The sequence below is a fragment of the Rhinatrema bivittatum genome, chromosome 9 (assembly GCF_901001135.1).
Source record: "Rhinatrema bivittatum chromosome 9, aRhiBiv1.1, whole genome shotgun sequence".
Classification (NCBI taxonomy): domain Eukaryota; kingdom Metazoa; phylum Chordata; class Amphibia; order Gymnophiona; family Rhinatrematidae; genus Rhinatrema; species Rhinatrema bivittatum.
Genome location: NC_042623.1, coordinates 174,867,104 through 174,886,444, shown reverse-complemented (window position 1 = coordinate 174,886,444; position 19,341 = coordinate 174,867,104). Strand labels below are relative to the sequence as shown.

Genomic DNA, 19,341 nt, shown 5'->3' with positions numbered 1-19,341 from the left:
GGTCGTGTACAATGTTTTTATGGTTTAAGGTCTTCTGGCCTTTGGAAAGTGTCCACAATTTATGTTGTCCACTGCTTTGATTTGTAGGGAAAAGCAGTATATTAAAACTAAACTTTCACTTCCTCCTACATTTTTTTTGAGTGCTCTAAACTAAGGTTTTAAGATCCTGTCAAAATACACCTTGGCACATAATAGGAAACTACCAGCCAGAGATGGAAGTTTACACCTAATATCTGCTCAGCCAGCTTCCTAGGAGAATGGATTCCTCCTGTCTGAGCTGAAGGGTTCTGTAAGCAGATTAATACTGGGTGCCTGGGTCTTGCATTAAACATGGGACAACGTAGATCAGTTTGACCCCCTCCTCCTGCCTTTGCACTCGGGCGGTAGGTCAGTAGACAAGAATCGGCCTTTGTCATGCAGTGAACCATGTCTCACGTGTTCTCACCATACATTGCATGTTTTCAGCACAGTTCTTTGCTGAGCTGCTATCAAACCTCTTTTTGTGTGTGTAAAGAGCCATGTGGGCTGCGAGGCGCCCTCCAGAAACTCTTGGACCCTGAATTATGGAGGGCTGTCTCCTGTTCTGGGGCGGGGAAGGAAGAGGAGGAAGGGAAATATATATTGACAAATCAATGGAGCATTTGGTGTCTGCAATCCAGGGCCTGGGCTGTGCCTGATACCAAGTGATGATGCATTGTTACAAAAGGGCCTGCTGGGAAACGCACACACACCACAGTTGTGGATTTTTGTTTGAATCACTACATTTTTAGGTTCCTATTAGGTGACACAGCATTGACCTTCAAAGTGTTTTGGGTTTTTTGGCTTTTTTTTTTTTCAGCTGTACCCAAAATATAAATTTGATTGAGTAAGCGGTTTGTTTGTTTTTGGAATCTGGCAATTCCTCCCCCTGCTCAGTTGGAACCAGTCCTGGGATTCCAGTGCCTTGAACTTTCATTCACAGTAAGCTGGGATTTTTTTTTTTCCTCCCTGTTTTAACAGATCCTGTTGTCCTAGTCTGGCCCTGAGGCTGGGAGCCGTGCACCAGGGTTCCCCTTGGATTGCCTGTATTATGAGATCTACGTTCACTTGGAACTCCTTTTCCCACAGGCCTCCGAGGTGGTGAATGCTCCACTGCTGACCCAGGAAGCAAACCTGGGACCTTAGGCCCAGCGCTTGCTACTGAGTTTAACAAGCTGGAATTGCCCTCTTAATTTATTAAAAAAAAAAAAAAAATTTAAAGCTGTATGTACAGAAAATAAAGGGTCCTAACTCCTGTTAACTTATTAGCAGGATTTGTACAGATACCTCCCAGAATGTCTTTATAATTGACCTCCATGCGTATCCAGTATAATACGGTAGTTAAGAATATCTCTCACCACATATAAATACTTTTTAGGTATTATGCAGTAAGCGCTTTTATTTACTGTAACGTATTTTCTGTGCTTTACGCTATTCCTACCTTTGATTTTATTTATATGCATACAGTGTATTTTTTAATCTTATATTTAATGTTCTGCTTCCTATAAATTTGCTAGCTCTCTGTAACTTGCTGTGGAAAACTTATGGCATAGCAGCCCATAAATAAGATTAAATGCACTCTTAATAGTACAGAATAAAAATATTGAAACGTCAAGAAGGCAGCATCTTCCCTAGAAGAAGCAGCTCGGAGATGAGAGGTCATGATATGAGATGGAAGGCACGAGGCCCAAAGAGTGCTTCTTTACGGAAAAGGTAGTGAAGGCCTGCAATGACTTAGCTGCAGGAGTGGAATTCAGGCATGGTTAGGACTGATGGGGGGGCAGAGGTGGCCAGAGATTTGAGTTGGATCTGCAGAGACACAGTAGGCCGGGATAAATAGGCAGCCTGGGAGGGCCAGGCGCTCTTTTATGTGCAAGTACTGTTACTACAAAGCTTTTACATTTCTCTTATAATTTAAAAGAAAATGTATATGTAGGGGTGCGAAAATGATTCCTAGTTATCTGAGCATTTTAAAAGCTTTAATGATCAATCATTTAATTTTGGCTTGCTGTATTACAAAGCCCCCTTCCAAATGTTGAGAAAATAAGTTTCATGTTGAAATGCTGATTCTATAGCAGAACTTCATAGCCTGCAGAACAAAAACATATTTCTGTGGTTACTGAACCTCATAATAGGGAAATCAGTCCTTTCATATTATGCCAGATCTTTCTTGCTCCACAAGCATGTGTGTTGAAAGATAAATCAGCTCCCAGAGCGATTAGCAGCAGATGTTTACTCATCTGGAGAAATCTAGATCCTCCAGGTCCTTGTCTTTCATCAGAATGGACTTTTTTTGATTTCAACAGCTTTTGGTTGCTGGATCAAAGTGGTGAGCTTTGAAGATTTTTCTAGCTCGCATGCGTTTAATGGGTACCTTTTAATGGTTGCATTTTGATAATAAGGCCAGCTCGTGGATGGTTTTGTGTTTTTATTTCTAAAGAACTAAAATCATGTGTTGGCTAGGTATAAATACAGCCTCTCTTGTCTCTTTCCTTTTTTTTTGTCTGTCAGTTGTGCACCAGAATCATAGGAAATAGTCATGCTAGGCCTGGAACTTGACATCAGCCTTCATGATAGTTGAGTGTGGGGGTGGATAGGATATACCATGTCTTTATATAGTTTTGGAAGAACCAAAAAGCTAATTCTCTTTTTTTTTTTTTTAATTACTACTTTCCTGCAGGGAACGAGAGTTTCTGGTGGATTTGAACTTTATGAGTATATATGAAACTGTTGAGTTTGACCAAATTCGGAGGCTGTCTACTAGTTCTTGTTCCAATTCCAACACCACCTACCACACGGTGTGGAAATACTTCTGTAGGGACCACTTTGGCTGGAGGGAATATTCCGAGGTAGGTAAAACTTTCTCATTGTTAATAAGTTGTGTTATCTTTCGAAGGGCCTTATTCAGAAAATAGTTTTTTACATTTTATGCATATGGAAACACTTTTTACTGAATAAGGCCCCATATGTTTTTTTTCCAAGTAGGTTATCTGCAATCTACCACTTAATAATCCAAAAAAATATTTAGGACAGGACGAAAATTATATACAGCAACAATCATCCTCTTTGCAGCTCTCTATGTGGTATAGGAGGTGTAACTTGGCTGGCTGATGCAGAATCTCTTTGATTTCTTCTCATCCCATTAACTCGCCAGAATTTACTGCCTGGCAGAAAATTCTTCTTCCCACTACAGCCAGGGCTGATGCTAGCATTTTTGCTGCCCTGTGTGAACAATTACTGTGCTGGCCCCCTCCTCTTTTTTTTTTTTTTTTTTTTAACACAGAATACCCCACCTCAATTAAACATGCAGAACACAGACTCACTGTCACCAAATTCAAAATAAAGAGACTATAAACTATAAACAACTGAATCAGAAGCCGCAACAAGCCAGACTCTGAATTCAGTGCAGCACTGGAGCAACAGAAACATCACGAGTCCTCATAAATCATTCATCAAACAATAAACTCAAGGAATACAAATCAAATATATTAGTAAAACCATACTTGGAAATATTCTTTTTATAATGATCTAAAGAATAGAATAGCATTCAATAATTAAGAGCTCATACAAAATTGTAAACATTTCCCAAACAGCAACAAATTATTTCAAAATGGCAGACACAGACACCGAATAATTAAAACAATAAGGATGGAAAAGTCACCACTCTCCATACCTGAAAACGTTTTATTTCGAGTCATCCTGAGTAAGGCATGGATTACTGAGGCAGCACAAATTTTCTTCACGCACACACACACAACCAGGCAGGCTCCCAATCACTCGTGCACACACACACACACAACCAGGCAGGCTCCCAATCACTCGTGCGCACACACACACACAACCAGGCAGGCTCCCAATCACTCGCGCGCACACACACACACAACCAGGCAGGCTCCCAATCACTCGCGCACACACACACACACACACACACACACACACACACACACAACCAGGCAGGCTCCCAATCACTCGCGCACACACACACACAACCAGGCAGGCTCTCAATCACTCACACACACACACACAACCAGGCAGGCTCCCAATCGCTCACACACACTCATACACAACCAGGCAGGCTCCCAATCACTTACACACACACACACATAAAACCAGGCAGGCTTACATTCTCACATACACATACCACCAGGAGCCTAGCAGTTCCTCATTGCTGATTTTGTGCATCATGAGATCAGGATAAAAAACGTGCTAGCTGCACATGTTTTGGAAAGCTAACACCGGCACTGAGAAGGAGTAGGAAAATGAGCTCCTTCTTCTTTCTTCGGCCGCCAGTGAGATGTGTTCCACCGGCGGCCTCGCAGGCCTCTCCCTGCTCCCAACGCTGCCCCACCAGGTGTGGTGCCCTGTGTAATTGCATGGTTTGCACACCCGGTGGCACCGGGCCTTACTACAGCCTTCACCTCTATGAGCTTCAAATGCATCCCCATATTATTCAGTGTGTTGATTGTCACAAAACAACTCAACAAGTTGGGATTTATCTAAAATCAGATAAATCTCTGCCAAATAATTTCAGAGAAACCACAGAAAAACCGTTACCCATTTTCATACTCTGGTGTCTCTGTTTATTTTACTGTTCAGCACAACCCTGGGAACAAAACAAATGATGGGATTTAACTTTTCACAGCGATGCCATCAGTGTCAGTAGAACACTGGAAAGAGCTTTGATTTGTGTTGTGGTTTGAGGAGCAACAAAAAGAAATGCCTTCAAGTTTTGGGATTATGTTTTTATTTTTTATATAAATATGAAATGATGATGGATGCAGCTATAGAACTGTGAAATTAGAGCATGCAGACTGAAAACAGAATTAAAGAAAAGTAATAGTGAAAGCAGCAATCAAATAGGGAGCTAAGTTATTAATAATCCTTCTCAATGCAAACTCTTACAAACCTTTCCTAGATTTCTGAGTCACAGGATAACAGGTCGTTAGTTTCAATGTATGCTAACAGAATTGTGATTTGTGATTCTGCTATGGGCACACTTTTATTGTCCTCCTGAAACTTTGCATGATTTTTTTACTTTGCTCATTTGGCAATGTGTTCATAGCGATGAAACGAAATGCTTGCAGGAATTATTGAGCTTGTGCTGAAAGAGCCCTTCTAAAATTACAGTCTGGGCACTGGAGCACCTGGCTTTAGGTGAGGTTTGCTTGGCTGATGCTCTGCACCATATTCAAATGCGAAAAGCCGGCAGACAGCTCCTTAGGTAACTGAACCTTCAGCGTGTGTATTTCCTAGGAAGGCATGCTCTGCATGTGGCAGTCTGATAGAAATCTAAGCAGGTGCTTCTCAGACATTTTAGGCTTCAGCATTTCAGGGGGAGCTAGTGCAATCAAAGAATTTGGGCTGGAAATTCAGTTATCTCCTGGGTTATGCACTGATCACCTCCTTCCTCTTTGGCCTCACAGCCTGTTGTCAGATTGATTGAAGAAGCCAACTGTCGAGGTCTGAAAGAGGTCCGCTTTGTAACCTGGCACAACCAGTACATCTTAAACATCAAAGACGGTTTTCAGCAGAATGCGTGTTTCAGGAGAGAAATCAAAAGACGACCACTCTTCCGCTCTTCGGTGATGCTGGCGCCACACTTACAGTAAGTACTCCTGAGGGAGGGGAGGTAAAAAAAAAAAGGTAGAAAGAGACAGCACTAGAAGTCAAGTTGCCTGTCCTCTTCTGGCCAGCTCTCCGACAGATACGGGAGATCTGGAAAGCGAAACTGGTACCGTGCTCTCACCATACCGGCATTCACGGAAAGTCAGGCCATATCACTTTGGATTCCAGAAAAAAAACTTTGAAAGGATTTTGGGCGATGAATAACCCAGTTGAAATGTTTCCCTTGTGCTTTAAATGTGGAATCCCCGTGGCTTTGAACTCCAAATGCTTATAGAATGTGCAAAGCATTTTGGCAAGAGGACCAGATGGGCCTCATCCCCTGTTCGAGCAGGATGCCTCTGTTGTGGCTGGTCCCTGTGAACTCTAACCCTCAAATGAAAGGGCACCTGGCAGACAGAAAATACTGCATTGCAAGATCCATAGGGCATAAGGACCGTTGTGGTTTTGTTTTGTTTTTTAATTTACTGCTGAAAAATGTGGGAATCAATCTGATTCTATAGCAAAATTATCCACAAGCTTGTTTTCTGATATGAGAGTAAAAGAATGAGGTTGCAGGATCCTAGAAGAAAGGACAGGCGACAAGTACATTAGAACTACATCTGTTCCTAGACAATTTTGCTACTAATCATCATCTTATAATTGCCAGCTGGGGGTGAAATGGAAAGATATAATTTAGAAAGGCACTTTATTCATTTTCAGGAAGCATCTGATAGAAAGCCCTCCACACCCATGCTAATTTAAATTCAGAATAAAAGTGCTCCCTTATCACAACATTTCTAGCCCTTTTTTGATTAGAACTAATAAAAATCCCATTTCCGCGATCTCACCAGCATAGGTGGAAACATAATTGTCCGAGTCCCATAGCTAAGAGCTCGTTGTCCTCTTCGGAGAAGGGCGGAAGTCATTACTTTGGCAGATTTGGCTCGGCATGCTGATCAAAGGATATCAACTGCTGCACTAGGACGAGCACGCTCATTATCTCCCCAGGTCATTACAGTGTAATAAGCACAAGGTTAACATTCATTGTTTCTGGGCCTCCAAACAAATATTGATGGAAATTACTTTTGGCAGCAATTCTAGTTCCATTAAAAACCGTAAGGAATATTATCATTAAAATGGGTGTTTACAGATGTGATCTTGGGCCTGCTCTTATTAAAAGATTTCCCTAGTGTGGACGTGGGGTAGGGACAGAATGTTTATCGAACAGGACACCTGCAACACAATGGGTCTGATGTGGGAAAAGTTTTTGGTACAGGCATAATGGGGAGAAAATCTGTAATAAATCAGCCCTTTGGGTAGGTCAAGTACGTTGCATGGTCAGAAACAGAGTTGCATGGGATTTATACGTTCATAAAGCAGCCTGGGTGGACAGTGATCTCCTGGAGGGATGCAAGCTCGTATTGATTTAGAGCTATTTTAATTCTAATTCTGACCTAAGAAAAACCACATTGAATAATATGATTGTGTGTAAATTTTGTTTTCAGTGCCTGGTAATGGTCTGCTCTGATCTGGCTGGAAAATAGTAAATCTCAAGGTGTTTGGGGTTATGTAATCCCTAGATGGTGGGAATCTGTTTTCCAGAGTGGTTTTTTTTTTTTTGTTTTTTTTTAACGTTAGCCATAAAATGAGGGAACCATTTAAAAACCGAAATCGTGATATTTCTCAGAGGGACAAGCAGGATGGGAGTCCTTGCATGTGGATGACCTCTTCTGATGGAACCCAGCCTAGAAAACTTAATTTCTTGAACATTTGCTGTGCCTCACTGAGCATGTCCACACATGCCATTATGCCATGCATCCATGCAGGGGCCCCTCAGTCTTTTTCCATTGAGCTCTCAGGTTGTAGGTTTTTTTGTTTTGTTTTGGTTTTTTGCCTCTCTCCTCCTAAGTAGGTTTTTTGAGCATTTCTGTAACCTTTCATTCTCCTCTTGGTTCCACAGCAGTGTGCCATCTGTGCCTGGAGGGCACACTTCCACTGGCACCATGGAGTTTGATATTTTATTTGTCGCTTTTGGTCAAAACATGTCTAGAGGGTTCCAGCGATGCTCCCTGGTGCAGCAGGACTATATCTATCACAGATCCTCATGATCATGGGTGTCGCAACCACGACCTAGAAGTGCCACTGGTCCCGATTTGGAAGTGATGGAGAAACACGTCAGCCACCAGAACACCAATCCACTGGCATTGCCATCAAGGGGCCTTGGAGCTGCATTGGTGGAGGTGGTGGCATCACAGGGGCAGTTAGTTCCCTTGGTGCTAGCAGCTGTCAGGGAACCCAGAGACAAGCCATTGTCTGCCTCTTCCCACTTGAAGAAGCAAAGGGGTTTTGCCTCTTTGAGACAGGCATTGGAGTTCCAATACTGGGCATCAAGAGAAGCTGAAGAAGCGTTGGCATATGTCTCCATGGAAACCAGGAGCAGAGATGGTCTGGTGTTTGCTGAGAACCCTCTCAAATAGTCCTGTGGTGAGGAGAGCTAGTTATCCCAAAATTCTCAGTACTCTCAATCGTGTCAGCTACTGATACCCCTCTCAGGTCCAAGGAGGACATGGCCAGCACTTCTGCCTTCCAGTTGGTGTTGACCTCAAAGATAACGGATGCTGAATTGTATAAGAAGATTCAGCAGGCATTGGAGTAAGTGCTCATAGGGAAGGAGTCCAGGACCCTGGACTCTCTCTTGGGAGGAATGTATTCCAAGGAGCTATGCTCAATGTCTGAATAGTTTCTTACCAGCGTTTTATGGGCAATATATATGCAGGACATACTGAAGCAGATGCATGGCGTGGCCGAGCAGCTTCCTCAAAAGCAGCAAGACTCTGGTGGACAAGGTTTTGGAGAGAAGAAAACAGATGGTCCATTTGTCCTTCATTGTTTGAGACACCATCGAAAGTCTCTGCTGTGAGGATTGGCATCTGCAGATTCACTTGGCTGCAGGGCTCTGATCTCTGATCAGAAGTCCAGGAATGACTCACTAATGGCTGTGCATAGGAGAGAATTTCTTTGGCGATAGAGTGAAGAAAGTGGTTGCACAGATCTGTGAATGCTTCAGCAGTTCTCCACTGGCACTCCAGACCTGGCCTTATCCAGGAGGTACCTGACAGTTGGGTAGAGGAGGCACTTCTAACTGAAAAGGTGCTATCTTCTGCCCCTACAGTCCACCAGCAGCAGGTCCCTTGTGCCCATCCATGGCAACAGCAGGCTCCTAAACCCCGCCAACAACCTAGTCAGTGCCTAGAATTGGGTTGCAGAAAGCACAGCCATGGTGTCAGTACTAATGCCGGAGGAACTTCCTCCTCAGAGGCAGGCTGCAGTTTTACATAAACCAGGTGCCCAGTGTAACTGGTCATGTGGGCTCTCTGTAGCATGAGAAGAGGGATGCAGAGAACCCAGATCTATTGGGTATCCTGCCAAATCGACCACCAAATTCCATTTGGGGTCATTCCTCTTACCAGAAGCTGCTACAGAAGGCGCTCTCCTTCTGCTTACACGCCAATGTCGAGTCTTTTCCACCAGGAGAAAAAGGGTAGGGATTCTACTCAAAAGTATTCCCTGATTCCAAAGATACCAGGGGGACTCTGTCCCATCCTAGACCTAAGGGAATTGATTAAATTTATGAAGAGAAAAGGTAAAGATGGTTTTCCTGGGCACCTTAATCTTCTTTTTCTCAAAGTGAGAACTGACTATGCTGTCTTGATCTATAGCTTGTTTATACCCACATATATATTCCATGATTACAGGCAATCTCTGCTTGGTCATGTGAGGACAAAACCTCCAGTATCACTTGCTGCCATTTGGTCTAGTGTCAGCCTTATGTATCTTCAACAAATGCTTGCTGTGATGTTGGTGCATATTTGACCCTATCTGGATGATTGGTCAAGAGCACAACTCAGGTAGCAGCAGCAGTCAATGCATGTGACCATCTGAGTGTTGGAGTAACTAGGGTTCATTATCAACTACGCAAAGTCTCATCTGAGCCTGTCGTTTTGATTGGAGTTCATCAGAGCTCTGCTAGACGTGACTAAGGCAAAAGCCTTCCTTCTGCATTAAAGGGCTATCACCCTGATGTCTGCAGTGGAAGGTATCCAGGGGAAGACTTCCATCAGCATGGAACATGTTGAGGCTCTTGGGCCTCATGGCATCAACTCTGTGTCACTTCCTTGTCTCCCTAGAAGGAAAGCCCAATGGACCCGCAAGCCACTTAACTTATGGGACAGCATCTGTGTCATGCAACTACTCAAGGAATCCTGTTCTGGTGGCAGTATAATTTCAATCTGATCGGGGTATCCCCTTCCAGATTTTTCAGATACAAATTGTTCTTACAGTGGATGCGCCCAACTTGGCTTGGGGAACTCATGTAGAGGGGCTATGCACCCAGGGTCTTTGGTCTGCTTGGAAGAAGTTCTATCCTAAAACTTTCTTAAAGCTAAGGACAATACAACTATGTTCTAAAAGCTTTCAGAGATTGGTTATCCAAGGTCATCCTGGTTCAAAAGACAACCAGGTGGGGTCAATAGCACTTCAAGCAGGGATGCATGGGTTATACCTCCTGTGTCAGAAGGCTGTCCAGATATGGGCCTGGACCAATTCTCAAGGGATAGTTTTCAGGGCCTCAAACCTGCCTAGCATGGAGCATGTCCTAGTGGACAGACTGAGTTGGTCCTTAGACCCCACACAAATAGTCCCTGAATCGGGGGGGGGGGGGGGGGGGGGAGAGCAAACCAGATATTCCGCCAGTGGTGCATACCCATGGTAGATCTAGATAGGGGCAGGGGTCTGCTGTATGCATATTCTCAGATTCTGCTAGTTATGAAGTCTCTGAAGCTCAAAAGAGGATAGAAGAATTATAAATATAACTCCCTTTTTGGCTGAGAAAGATCTGGTTCCCTCTCCCTGGGGAAATGTTCATCAGGGAACCAATCAGACTAGGGACTTCCCCTGATCTCATCACTCAGGATCAAGGTAGATTGTGCTATCCCAGTGTCAGATCCCTGGTGCTCACTGCCTGGATGTTGAGCCATCTCGCTCAGTTTTGTTTTTGCTTCAAGAGAGGATTCCACACATCTGTGGATTTTAAGTGGAGGAGGTTTGCTTTGTGGTATGAGCATAAGACCCTAGACCCTTTCTCCTGCTCCACACAAAAACTACTTGATTACCTTCTACATCTATCAGTAACCTTTGTGAAATTGGCACCTACCATCACGTGGCAAATAAACCCACCTCTTTCAGCCTTTAGTGGTCCGGTTTATGCAAGGCCTGTTTCATCTGAAGATTCCCATCTGGCTTCCCATTGTGTCTTGGGACCTCAACATGGTTCTGTCCCAGCCAATGAAAACTCCCTTTGAACCATTGTGCTCCTGTGAATGGGAAGGCTGTATTTTTGGTGGTAATTGCTTCGGGCTGTAGTAACTTATCCACCTTTATACAGAGTTTTTTCATAAGAGTGGTCTTACTCACCCATCTGAAGTTCTTGCCTAAGGTGGTGTCTGAATTCCATCTTACCCAGTCAATCATTCTTTCCCAGACCACATACCCACCAAGGTGAACAAGCATGGCGGGGTTTGGAGGGCAAGAGAGCCTTGGTTTTCTATCTGGAGCAGACTGAAGTCCATGGAAAGTCCACCCAAGTTTTTGTTTCTTCTGATACCAGCAAACTGGGCATAACGTTTAAGCATTCTATCTCTTGGCTAGCAGATTGCATCTCCTTCTGTTACAGGAGGTCTTTAATCCATGACAAGACTCACTTTGTCCAAGCCATGGCAGCCTCAACTGCTCACCTGCGATACAATTCCCATGGAGGAGATCCTCGATGGGGAGTTCTCTCCACACATTCCTGTTTGGACAGAGATGGCTGGCATGACAATAGGTCTGACCTGCAGAATTTGAGGTCCTTTCCCTCCTAGGGCCCATTGTTTTTGTTCCAGGATGAGTATACAATGAAGAGGCTTGTTGCCAACAAAAACGTTGTCAGTTGGCACTTGTTTCCCCTTCTTTCACATAGGGGGGGGCAGCCTGTAGCTTAGGGATTCCCCACATGTGAGGACTGCCATGCTGCTTGTCCTTGAAGAAAGCAGAATTACTACTACTATATGTTTCTATAGCGCTACACGACATGCGCAGCGCTATACAAACATACAAAAAGACAGGCCCTGCTCAATAGAGCTTACATTCTAATAAGACAAACATACAGGAAAAGAGACTTGGGGTATGAAGCAAGACAATGGTTGAAAAGAAAATGTTAGTTAACAAGACTAAAAGCGGACAATCAGGCATAAGATTTAAAAGCGGTTTCAAAAAGGTGGGGTCTTTAGATGGGATTTAAACATGGCAAGAGAGGGAGCATGATGCACCAGTTCAGGAAGACTACTTCAAGTACACAGCGCAGCCAGATGGAAAGCACGGAGTCTGGAATTGGCGGCAGAGGAGACAGGTACAAATAGGAGTAGCGTGCACAAGGAGGGGTGTAGAGAGATAAGAGAGGAGAGAGGTAGTGAGGTGCTGCAGAGTGAAGGCATTTGAAGGTGAGAAAGAGGAGCTTGAGCCATCTGCAGGAGCAGATAAGGAGCTAATGCAGTGACTTCAGAAGATGGGTTATGTGAGCCATGCAGCTGAATTTAGGACAGATTGCAGTGGAGAGAGATGGCTTGCCGGGAGATCTGTGAGGAGCAGGTTGCAATAGTCTAAGTGGGCGATGAGAGAGTGGATAAGGGTTCTGGTAGTGTGTTCAGAAAGTAAAGGACAGATTTTGACAATGTTATAAAGAAATAATCACGATTTAGCAGTGTTTTGGATATGAGTAGAGAAGGAGAGAGAGGAATCTAAGAAGACTGCAAGGTTTATGAGCTGATGGGACAGGGACGACGACTGATATCCACAGAAACAGAGAAAGGAGGAAGAGGGGAGGTGGGCTTGGGGGAGGTAAGATAAGGAGCTCCATCTTGGCCATGATGAGTTTAAGGTGGCGGCGGGACATCCAGGCAGCAATGTCAGACAAGCGGGACTGCATTTCTGGCAATTTCTGGTGTACAAAGGTAGATCTGGGAGTCATCAGCATAAAAAAATGGTATTGAAAGCCATGAGAGGAAATCAGAACACCAAGGGAATGAGTATCAAGTGAGAAGAGAAGAGGGCCCGGGGCGTGTTCTCAGAGGACAGCAGGATGTCTGTCCGCACGAAGCCTGCACACCTCCCCATAGATCAGGGGTAGACAATGTCGGTCCTGCAAGTGCCACAACAGGTCTGGCTTTCAGGATATCCACAATTAACATGTGTGAGGTATATTTGCATGCATTGCTTCCATTGCCCGCAAATATGTATCATGCATATTCATTGTAGTGGTCCTAAAAGCCAGACCTGATTGTAGCACTCCAGGGCCAGACCTGATTGTAGCACTCCAGGGCCAGAGTTGCCTACCCCTGCCATAGAGCTTAGTTTCATGTTTTCTGCTAATAAGACTGCATGGTATAAGGTGCATTTGGCCCTGCTCAGTGAGGCGTGCTCAGAGTTCTGGGAACTTTTGATATAAGTTTTCCAGGCCGGGTTCATTGGATACCCATTGCCCACATACGAGGATTGGCATCCCACTATCCTTAGAACACTGGTAACAGGCAAACAACTCTGCCTCCCCTTTGGTATTTTAGGAGCACAATCAGCAAGTTAGTTTTAAAGGCTCTAAATTTAGGGAATCCCATTCTGTAAAACCATTTTTAGTTAGTGTTGTGATGTCTTTCTAATACTATAGGAACATGGAGACTCCTGTTTTCTGCTTTTATCAGCCCAGTCTTGAGTTAGTCATCTGAGTGACTATGTCTCATCCATTTGTTGGAAAAACATTGACAGCAGCAGTTTCCAAAGCACATGTTCACATGAGATGATGCTCTTACATAGTTTATTCAACATTTCCATGGGTTACTCATGTGCATGGATCAATGACAGCTTACCTAAGATGTCTGTTCAGTGCAAGTGCTTGCAGCTACATATTTTCCTAGCCCACTCAAACACAGGGGGCTTTATGATGGTGACTTAAGCGTGGCCCAGTGACTCTTAAAGTGCAGTCATCTTATGTATCACGTTGCTCCAGAACAGCTTTTGCTTCTACTGAGTAGATCAGTTCTGAGCTGGCCATAAAACACACATAATTTATTAATATTTTTATTTATATTTAAGCTACCTATCTGGGTTCAAGCTCCAGGGGGCACACAAACAAAGGGGCGGATTTTAAAAGCCCTGCTCGCGTAAATCCGGGCGGATTTACACGAGCAGGGCCTTGCGCGCCTATTTTTCATAGGCCTGCCGGCGCGCGCAGAGCCCCGGGACTCGCGTAAGTCCTGGGGTTTTTCGAGGGGGGCGTGTCGGGGGTGTGCCGGGGGCGGGGCCTATCGGCGCGGCGTTTTGGGGGCGGGACGCTGCGTTTCGGGGGCGGGCCCGGGGGCGTGGTTTCGGTCCGGGGGCATGGCCGCGCCCTCCGGAACCGCCCCCGGGTTGCGTCTCGGCGCGCTAGCGGTCCGCTGGCGCGCAGGGATTTACTTCTCCCTCCGGGAGGCGTAAATCCCCCGACAAAGGTAGGGGGGGTTTAGATAGGGCCGGGGGGGTGGGTTAGATAGAGGAAGGGAGGGGAAGGTGAGGGGATGGCAAAAGCGAGTTCCCTCCAAGGCCGCTCCGATTTCGGAGCGGCCTTGGAGGGAACGGAGTCAGGCTGCGCGGCTTGGCGCAGCTCGGCTGCACAAAATCGGCAGCCTTGCGTGCGCCGATCCAGGATTTTAGCGGCTACGCGCGTATCTACTAAATTCCCGCGTACTTTTGTTGGCGCCTGGTGCGCCAACAAAAGTACGCGAAGGCGCACTTTTTTAAAATCTACCCCAAAATACATAACCAGTGGCAGATCATTAAAATAGATTGGTCCTTTAGCAATAAGTTTCTTTTCCTTGGGGCCTGATTCACTAATCTTTTTTTTTTCCATAAGAGACAGAAGAGGTGAAAAGCCTTAGTGAATGAGGCTCTTAATGTACAAAAACTATGCTTATCCCATTAGATCTACAGTAAAAATGACAGGAGCATAACGGCATAGTTATTTAACTTGATCATGTTACGTTTTATTGTATAGATGTAAACCGATATGATGTCCCCACGAATACCGGTATACAAAAGTAAATAAATAAATAGTCATAATAGTATGAAATAGTTTGGTCTACTGCTACTGGACCTACAAATTTTTCTGTGTATAAGGAAACCAACCAGTAAGATAATGATAGTAACTAAAAAACTTTCTAACAGCAGCCTCGTCAGCCATGTTCCTAATCAGAAGCTTTCTGTACGGCAGATTATAAATAGAATATTGTAAACCAGTCTTTTACTCTTTAAACTACAGCATTTATGCTCCTTTTTTTTTTCTTTTCTTTTTTGTTATGTTAATGTCCTGGTATGACCATGAAGAGACTTCCTCATAGCGTCTAATGTCAACATGTGAGCAAAGAGTACAATCCAAGGGAGATCCGTCTGAGATGCTCCGTCCCATGGAGTTCCTCCATCCCCCCATGCCTGCACTTACTAACAAATTATAAAGCATTCACAGTTCCAGGGGAGAGGCAGTCCCAGCCGTTATGCAATGGCTGGGCTATAGAAGGGTGGGCTGAAATGCAGGGAAAAGCCCCAGGTAGGGGCTGATTCCAATTGAGCTAGAAAAGAGAATGAGGAAAACAATCTGTCAGACAAAAACACACACACACAAAAAAAATGGAAAGCAGGTTAAAGTGCATTGTAGTTTTTACAAGTTAAAAAGAATCAGATGTGCTGTGCTATACTTCAAGGAGATGACTCAATTTATTGCTATGCTTCACCTCGAGGAGATGACTCCTTTTATATAAAATCTGCACTTTGAACCAATTGAGAGCTCTTATTGGCTACAAGTTCTCATCTTCATTGTAGCAGCAAATGGCACCGGGGATTCTTGGCACAAGTACTGCCGCCTTTGCTATTCCGGAGGGCTGCGTAACTTTAACTGTTAAGGAACACCTTTACTGAGGAGGCCGTTTGGATTTGTTTGGTGTGCAGATGTTTCAACGGGGAGCATTACCTTTTCTTTTTTTCCCCTTTTCTTTTCCAAACCAGAACTCTTGGAGGTATTCCTGCCTTAGCATCTCCAGCAGTTGAAACAGCCGCGTCGCAAGCCTCACCTCCCACTGCCGTTAACTCTCCGAACTTCTATCCGGAAACGTGGATCCCCATGGATTCGTCTCAGGAGTTCATTCAAGTGCCTGTTCCCAAAGACGACAAAAGCTACAGGACTGTGTATAACCTGTTTCACAAGACGGTACCCGAAACCAAGTTCAAGATCTTGAAAATTTTGCGCGTGCAAAACCTCTTCCTGTGGGAGAAATACAAAAGGTGAGTCCGGGGCTCCCACAACTGTGGGTGGACTAAGATGGGGGAAAGATGCATCACAATTTTCCTTCTATGGTAGAAAGAGTTCCTTTTCCATTTTCTAACACATGGACAGCCGTGCGGCTGGCCATGTGTGTGCGCGGTTCCCGGTGCACGCACATGGACGCGCCGATTTTATAACATGCGCGCACCAGCACGTGCGTATTATAAAATCAGATGACTGCGCACGTGTGCGGGCGGCACATGCACGGAGGGGGCGGGGCAAAGTTTCTTAAAATGCGTGCGGTGACTCAATCGGGACTTCCCCAGTCCTCTCCAAGACCACGCCCTCCGGCCCACCCCCTTTTTCAAGGCCTGGCACTTGTGCACGTATCGGGAGTTGTGTGCGTGGCCGAGCATTTTTGAAGATGCGCGCACAGGGCCCAGCCACCCACTTAAGTCCCGATTTTTTTTTTTATGCGTGCGGCCCTTTGAAAATTCACCCGTAAGTTTAGGGCAAATGAGTTTTTAAGTGTAAAATAACACGTTTGCATGTCATTTGCGTCATTCAGAAACATGCATGTACTCCTGCAGTGCTGAGGAATGATTGTAAGGTTACATTTATCAGCTTTGGCCTTGATACAGTGGGCAAAAGATGCATGAAATATTTTTCTACTTTTAATAAGTTTCCATTGCATTTACTTAGTTTGCAAGTATGACCGGCCACCGCACTGCAAGGCAGTCATTTCACTATTGTACTCATTTATACCCAGGGGGTCACTGGGAATATTTAACTGTGGCACTGAATACACGACACTGCACTGTGATTATTCTAAAAAAGATGTTCCTTGCAATGATTTTGCATAATTCATTAGCCCAAGGAATGGTGGTTGGGAAGCAGATGGTTCCCAGGTCACACCCTGCATGCCAGGTAACCCCTTCCTCAGACTGACAAAATACCATACACGACGTAATGTGTGCACCTTTCAGGAGCAGGTTTAGTTCACCTCAAATTCACATTCATTACTATGGAGGAGGGCAAGGCAGGTATCAGAGCTATTTATTTTTAGGTTGATATTTGTGGTGTTGAGCTGCAGGATTGCTCAGAATCCCCAGAAAGCACTCCCACGCGGTGCGTCTCCGGTTCAGGGAGTCCTCTTTTGGAGCATCAAGAGAAGAGCTGGTCTCGTGTGGCGTTCTCCCATATGAACGTTGTCCCTGCCGGCCCAGCTTCCTGTGGATCTTACAAAGCAGACAGAACTGCACCAAGCTTTTTGTCTGCCGTCTCACATAGCCCTCCAACAACAGTTACACTTTCACCTAGATTCCTTTAGATTATCTTGGATCTCTGTCAGTGTGTAGTGGTTTCTGATTAGCATTTTCTGAGCCTATTGTATCTGCCTTTTATTTCCACAAACAAGCTTATCAAAATGTAGTGTTTTCATATGGATCTTCCTCATCAGTCACTAAAATCTTTTTTAATTTTTGCCATTAACACTTAAAAATCTGACTCTTGCTGCATGCATTATTTATTTATTTATTTATTTATTTATTATGGACTCTTATATACCGGCGTTCATGTAGAAAATACATATCACATCGGTTTACAATGAAACGGTTCTTGCATAAAAGCATTACATGGATCAGGGGTTACAATGAACTGGAATCTATGGAGATAAATACATGGGGTTAAAAATAAAATAAACTGTTAATATGTCATTCAAGTATAAAACAAACGTTAAGTTATGTTAAATTAATAAATAACTAACAAATAAAGTAGCTGTGCTAGCCTTGATCTCTGCATCATATTGTCTCATACCCATAGTATGTGGGCCCAATATAGCCATAAAAGATCTGAAACCATGGCACATTTTGGAAATGTTTAGTTTGGTTTGATACATCGCCTTTCCCTTAGCACACCAAGCCAGTTTACAAAAGCAAAATCATAAATACATATTAAAATTAACATGTCACACTGTAAAATAATATTACTTAAATTACAGTACATGATAGCAGCATAAATGAACTATCAATGTTTTTTTAATCATTTTTATTGAAATCATCAAACAAAAATTCTTCAAGACTATAAAAAAAAAAAGCAGAGGTGCCTAAGAAGAGGAAACCTAGCAAATAGCAGACTACTCTAGTTCTCAAAGGCTTCTATAAAACTAAGCTTCAGTTCCCTTCCTTGACTTTGGATAATTGCTTTCACACCTAAGATACTTGGGAGGGAATTCCAGTGAATATCTTGTGAGTAGGAAACTGATCTCTTTTTTTTTTTTTTTTTTTTTTAGGAAAAAAGAGTTCATGTCTAGAAGAATGTCAGGACTGGACAAGATCATGAATGAAAGGCACTTGTTTCATGGGACCTCCCAAGATGTAGTAGATGGGATCTGCAAACACAACTTTGATCCGCGGGTCTGTGGGAAGCACGCCACTATGTTTGGACAGGGCAGTTACTTTGCCAGGAAGGCGAGCTACTCTCACAACTTTTCCAAAAGGTCCCCCAAAGGAATCCATTACATGTTTCTGGCCAAAGTACTAACGGGAAGATACACAGTTGGGAATCACACCATGCGGAGGCCTCCCCCCTTAAATCCAGGGGTCATGACCAGTGACCTCTATGACTCTTGTGTGGACAATTATTTTGAACCTCAGATTTTTGTTATTTTTAATGACGACCAGAGCTACCCTTATTTCGTCATCCAGTATGAAGAAGTCAGTAATACAGTTCCCATTTGACAGCCTTTGACGCGACGGGACTCTGCGCTAGGAACTGTTCTTTGCACTCTGAAGCAGCATGTGGGGGTCAAAAATGCAGACTTCAATGGACCTTAGAAAAAGTTACTAGGGGGGGAAGTGAAAACAAAACCCTTTTTTTGCAAATGACCAATTATGCACTTGCTTTGAGCACGTGCAAATTGTAGATATATTTTTTCCATTGTTTATAGTTAAAATGTGTGCCTTTTGTTAATAAAATACTGTTTATTTATGTTAGTAAATATTCATGTTTTAAAAAGCAATGGTTTTGTTCAAATTTATTTATTTTGGTAGTGGCATAGGAGGTGGAGCCTGGCTTGAAGATTGTGACGTCGAATATTGTCCACGCCATCAAGAAGAAAATATCCTTATACGAATGCCAATAATTATGGGGCAACTTTCAGTAACCCGCCAGGGTGCAAAGTTCACAGGTACTTTTCTACCTGCGGACCTGGTAGACAATTTAAAAAATAAATAAATATATATATATATATACACATATTTGCTTATACAGGTGCACAAGCACAGAGGTCCCCTTGGACTTTCTACCTCTTTTGCAGGCAGAGAAAAGGGGGAAGTGGCTGC

At 43.9% G+C, this 19,341-nt stretch overlaps 1 protein-coding gene across 2 annotated transcripts in view; it reads left to right on the top strand.

The window, feature by feature from the left end:
- TIPARP (TCDD inducible poly(ADP-ribose) polymerase) overlaps positions 1-19,019 on the top strand; it is a 47,154-nt gene extending 28,135 nt beyond the window's left edge. For both annotated transcript variants that reach the window (XM_029615868.1, XM_029615869.1), the window contains exons 3-6: positions 2,699-2,867; positions 5,442-5,623; positions 15,745-16,020; positions 18,291-19,019. In XM_029615868.1, the coding sequence (XP_029471728.1) occupies positions 2,699-2,867; positions 5,442-5,623; positions 15,745-16,020; positions 18,291-18,738 (1,075 nt within the window). In that variant the 3' untranslated portion in view covers positions 18,739-19,019. The remainder of the gene's footprint in view (positions 1-2,698; positions 2,868-5,441; positions 5,624-15,744; positions 16,021-18,290) is intronic.
- Positions 19,020-19,341: the final 322 nt, after the last annotated feature.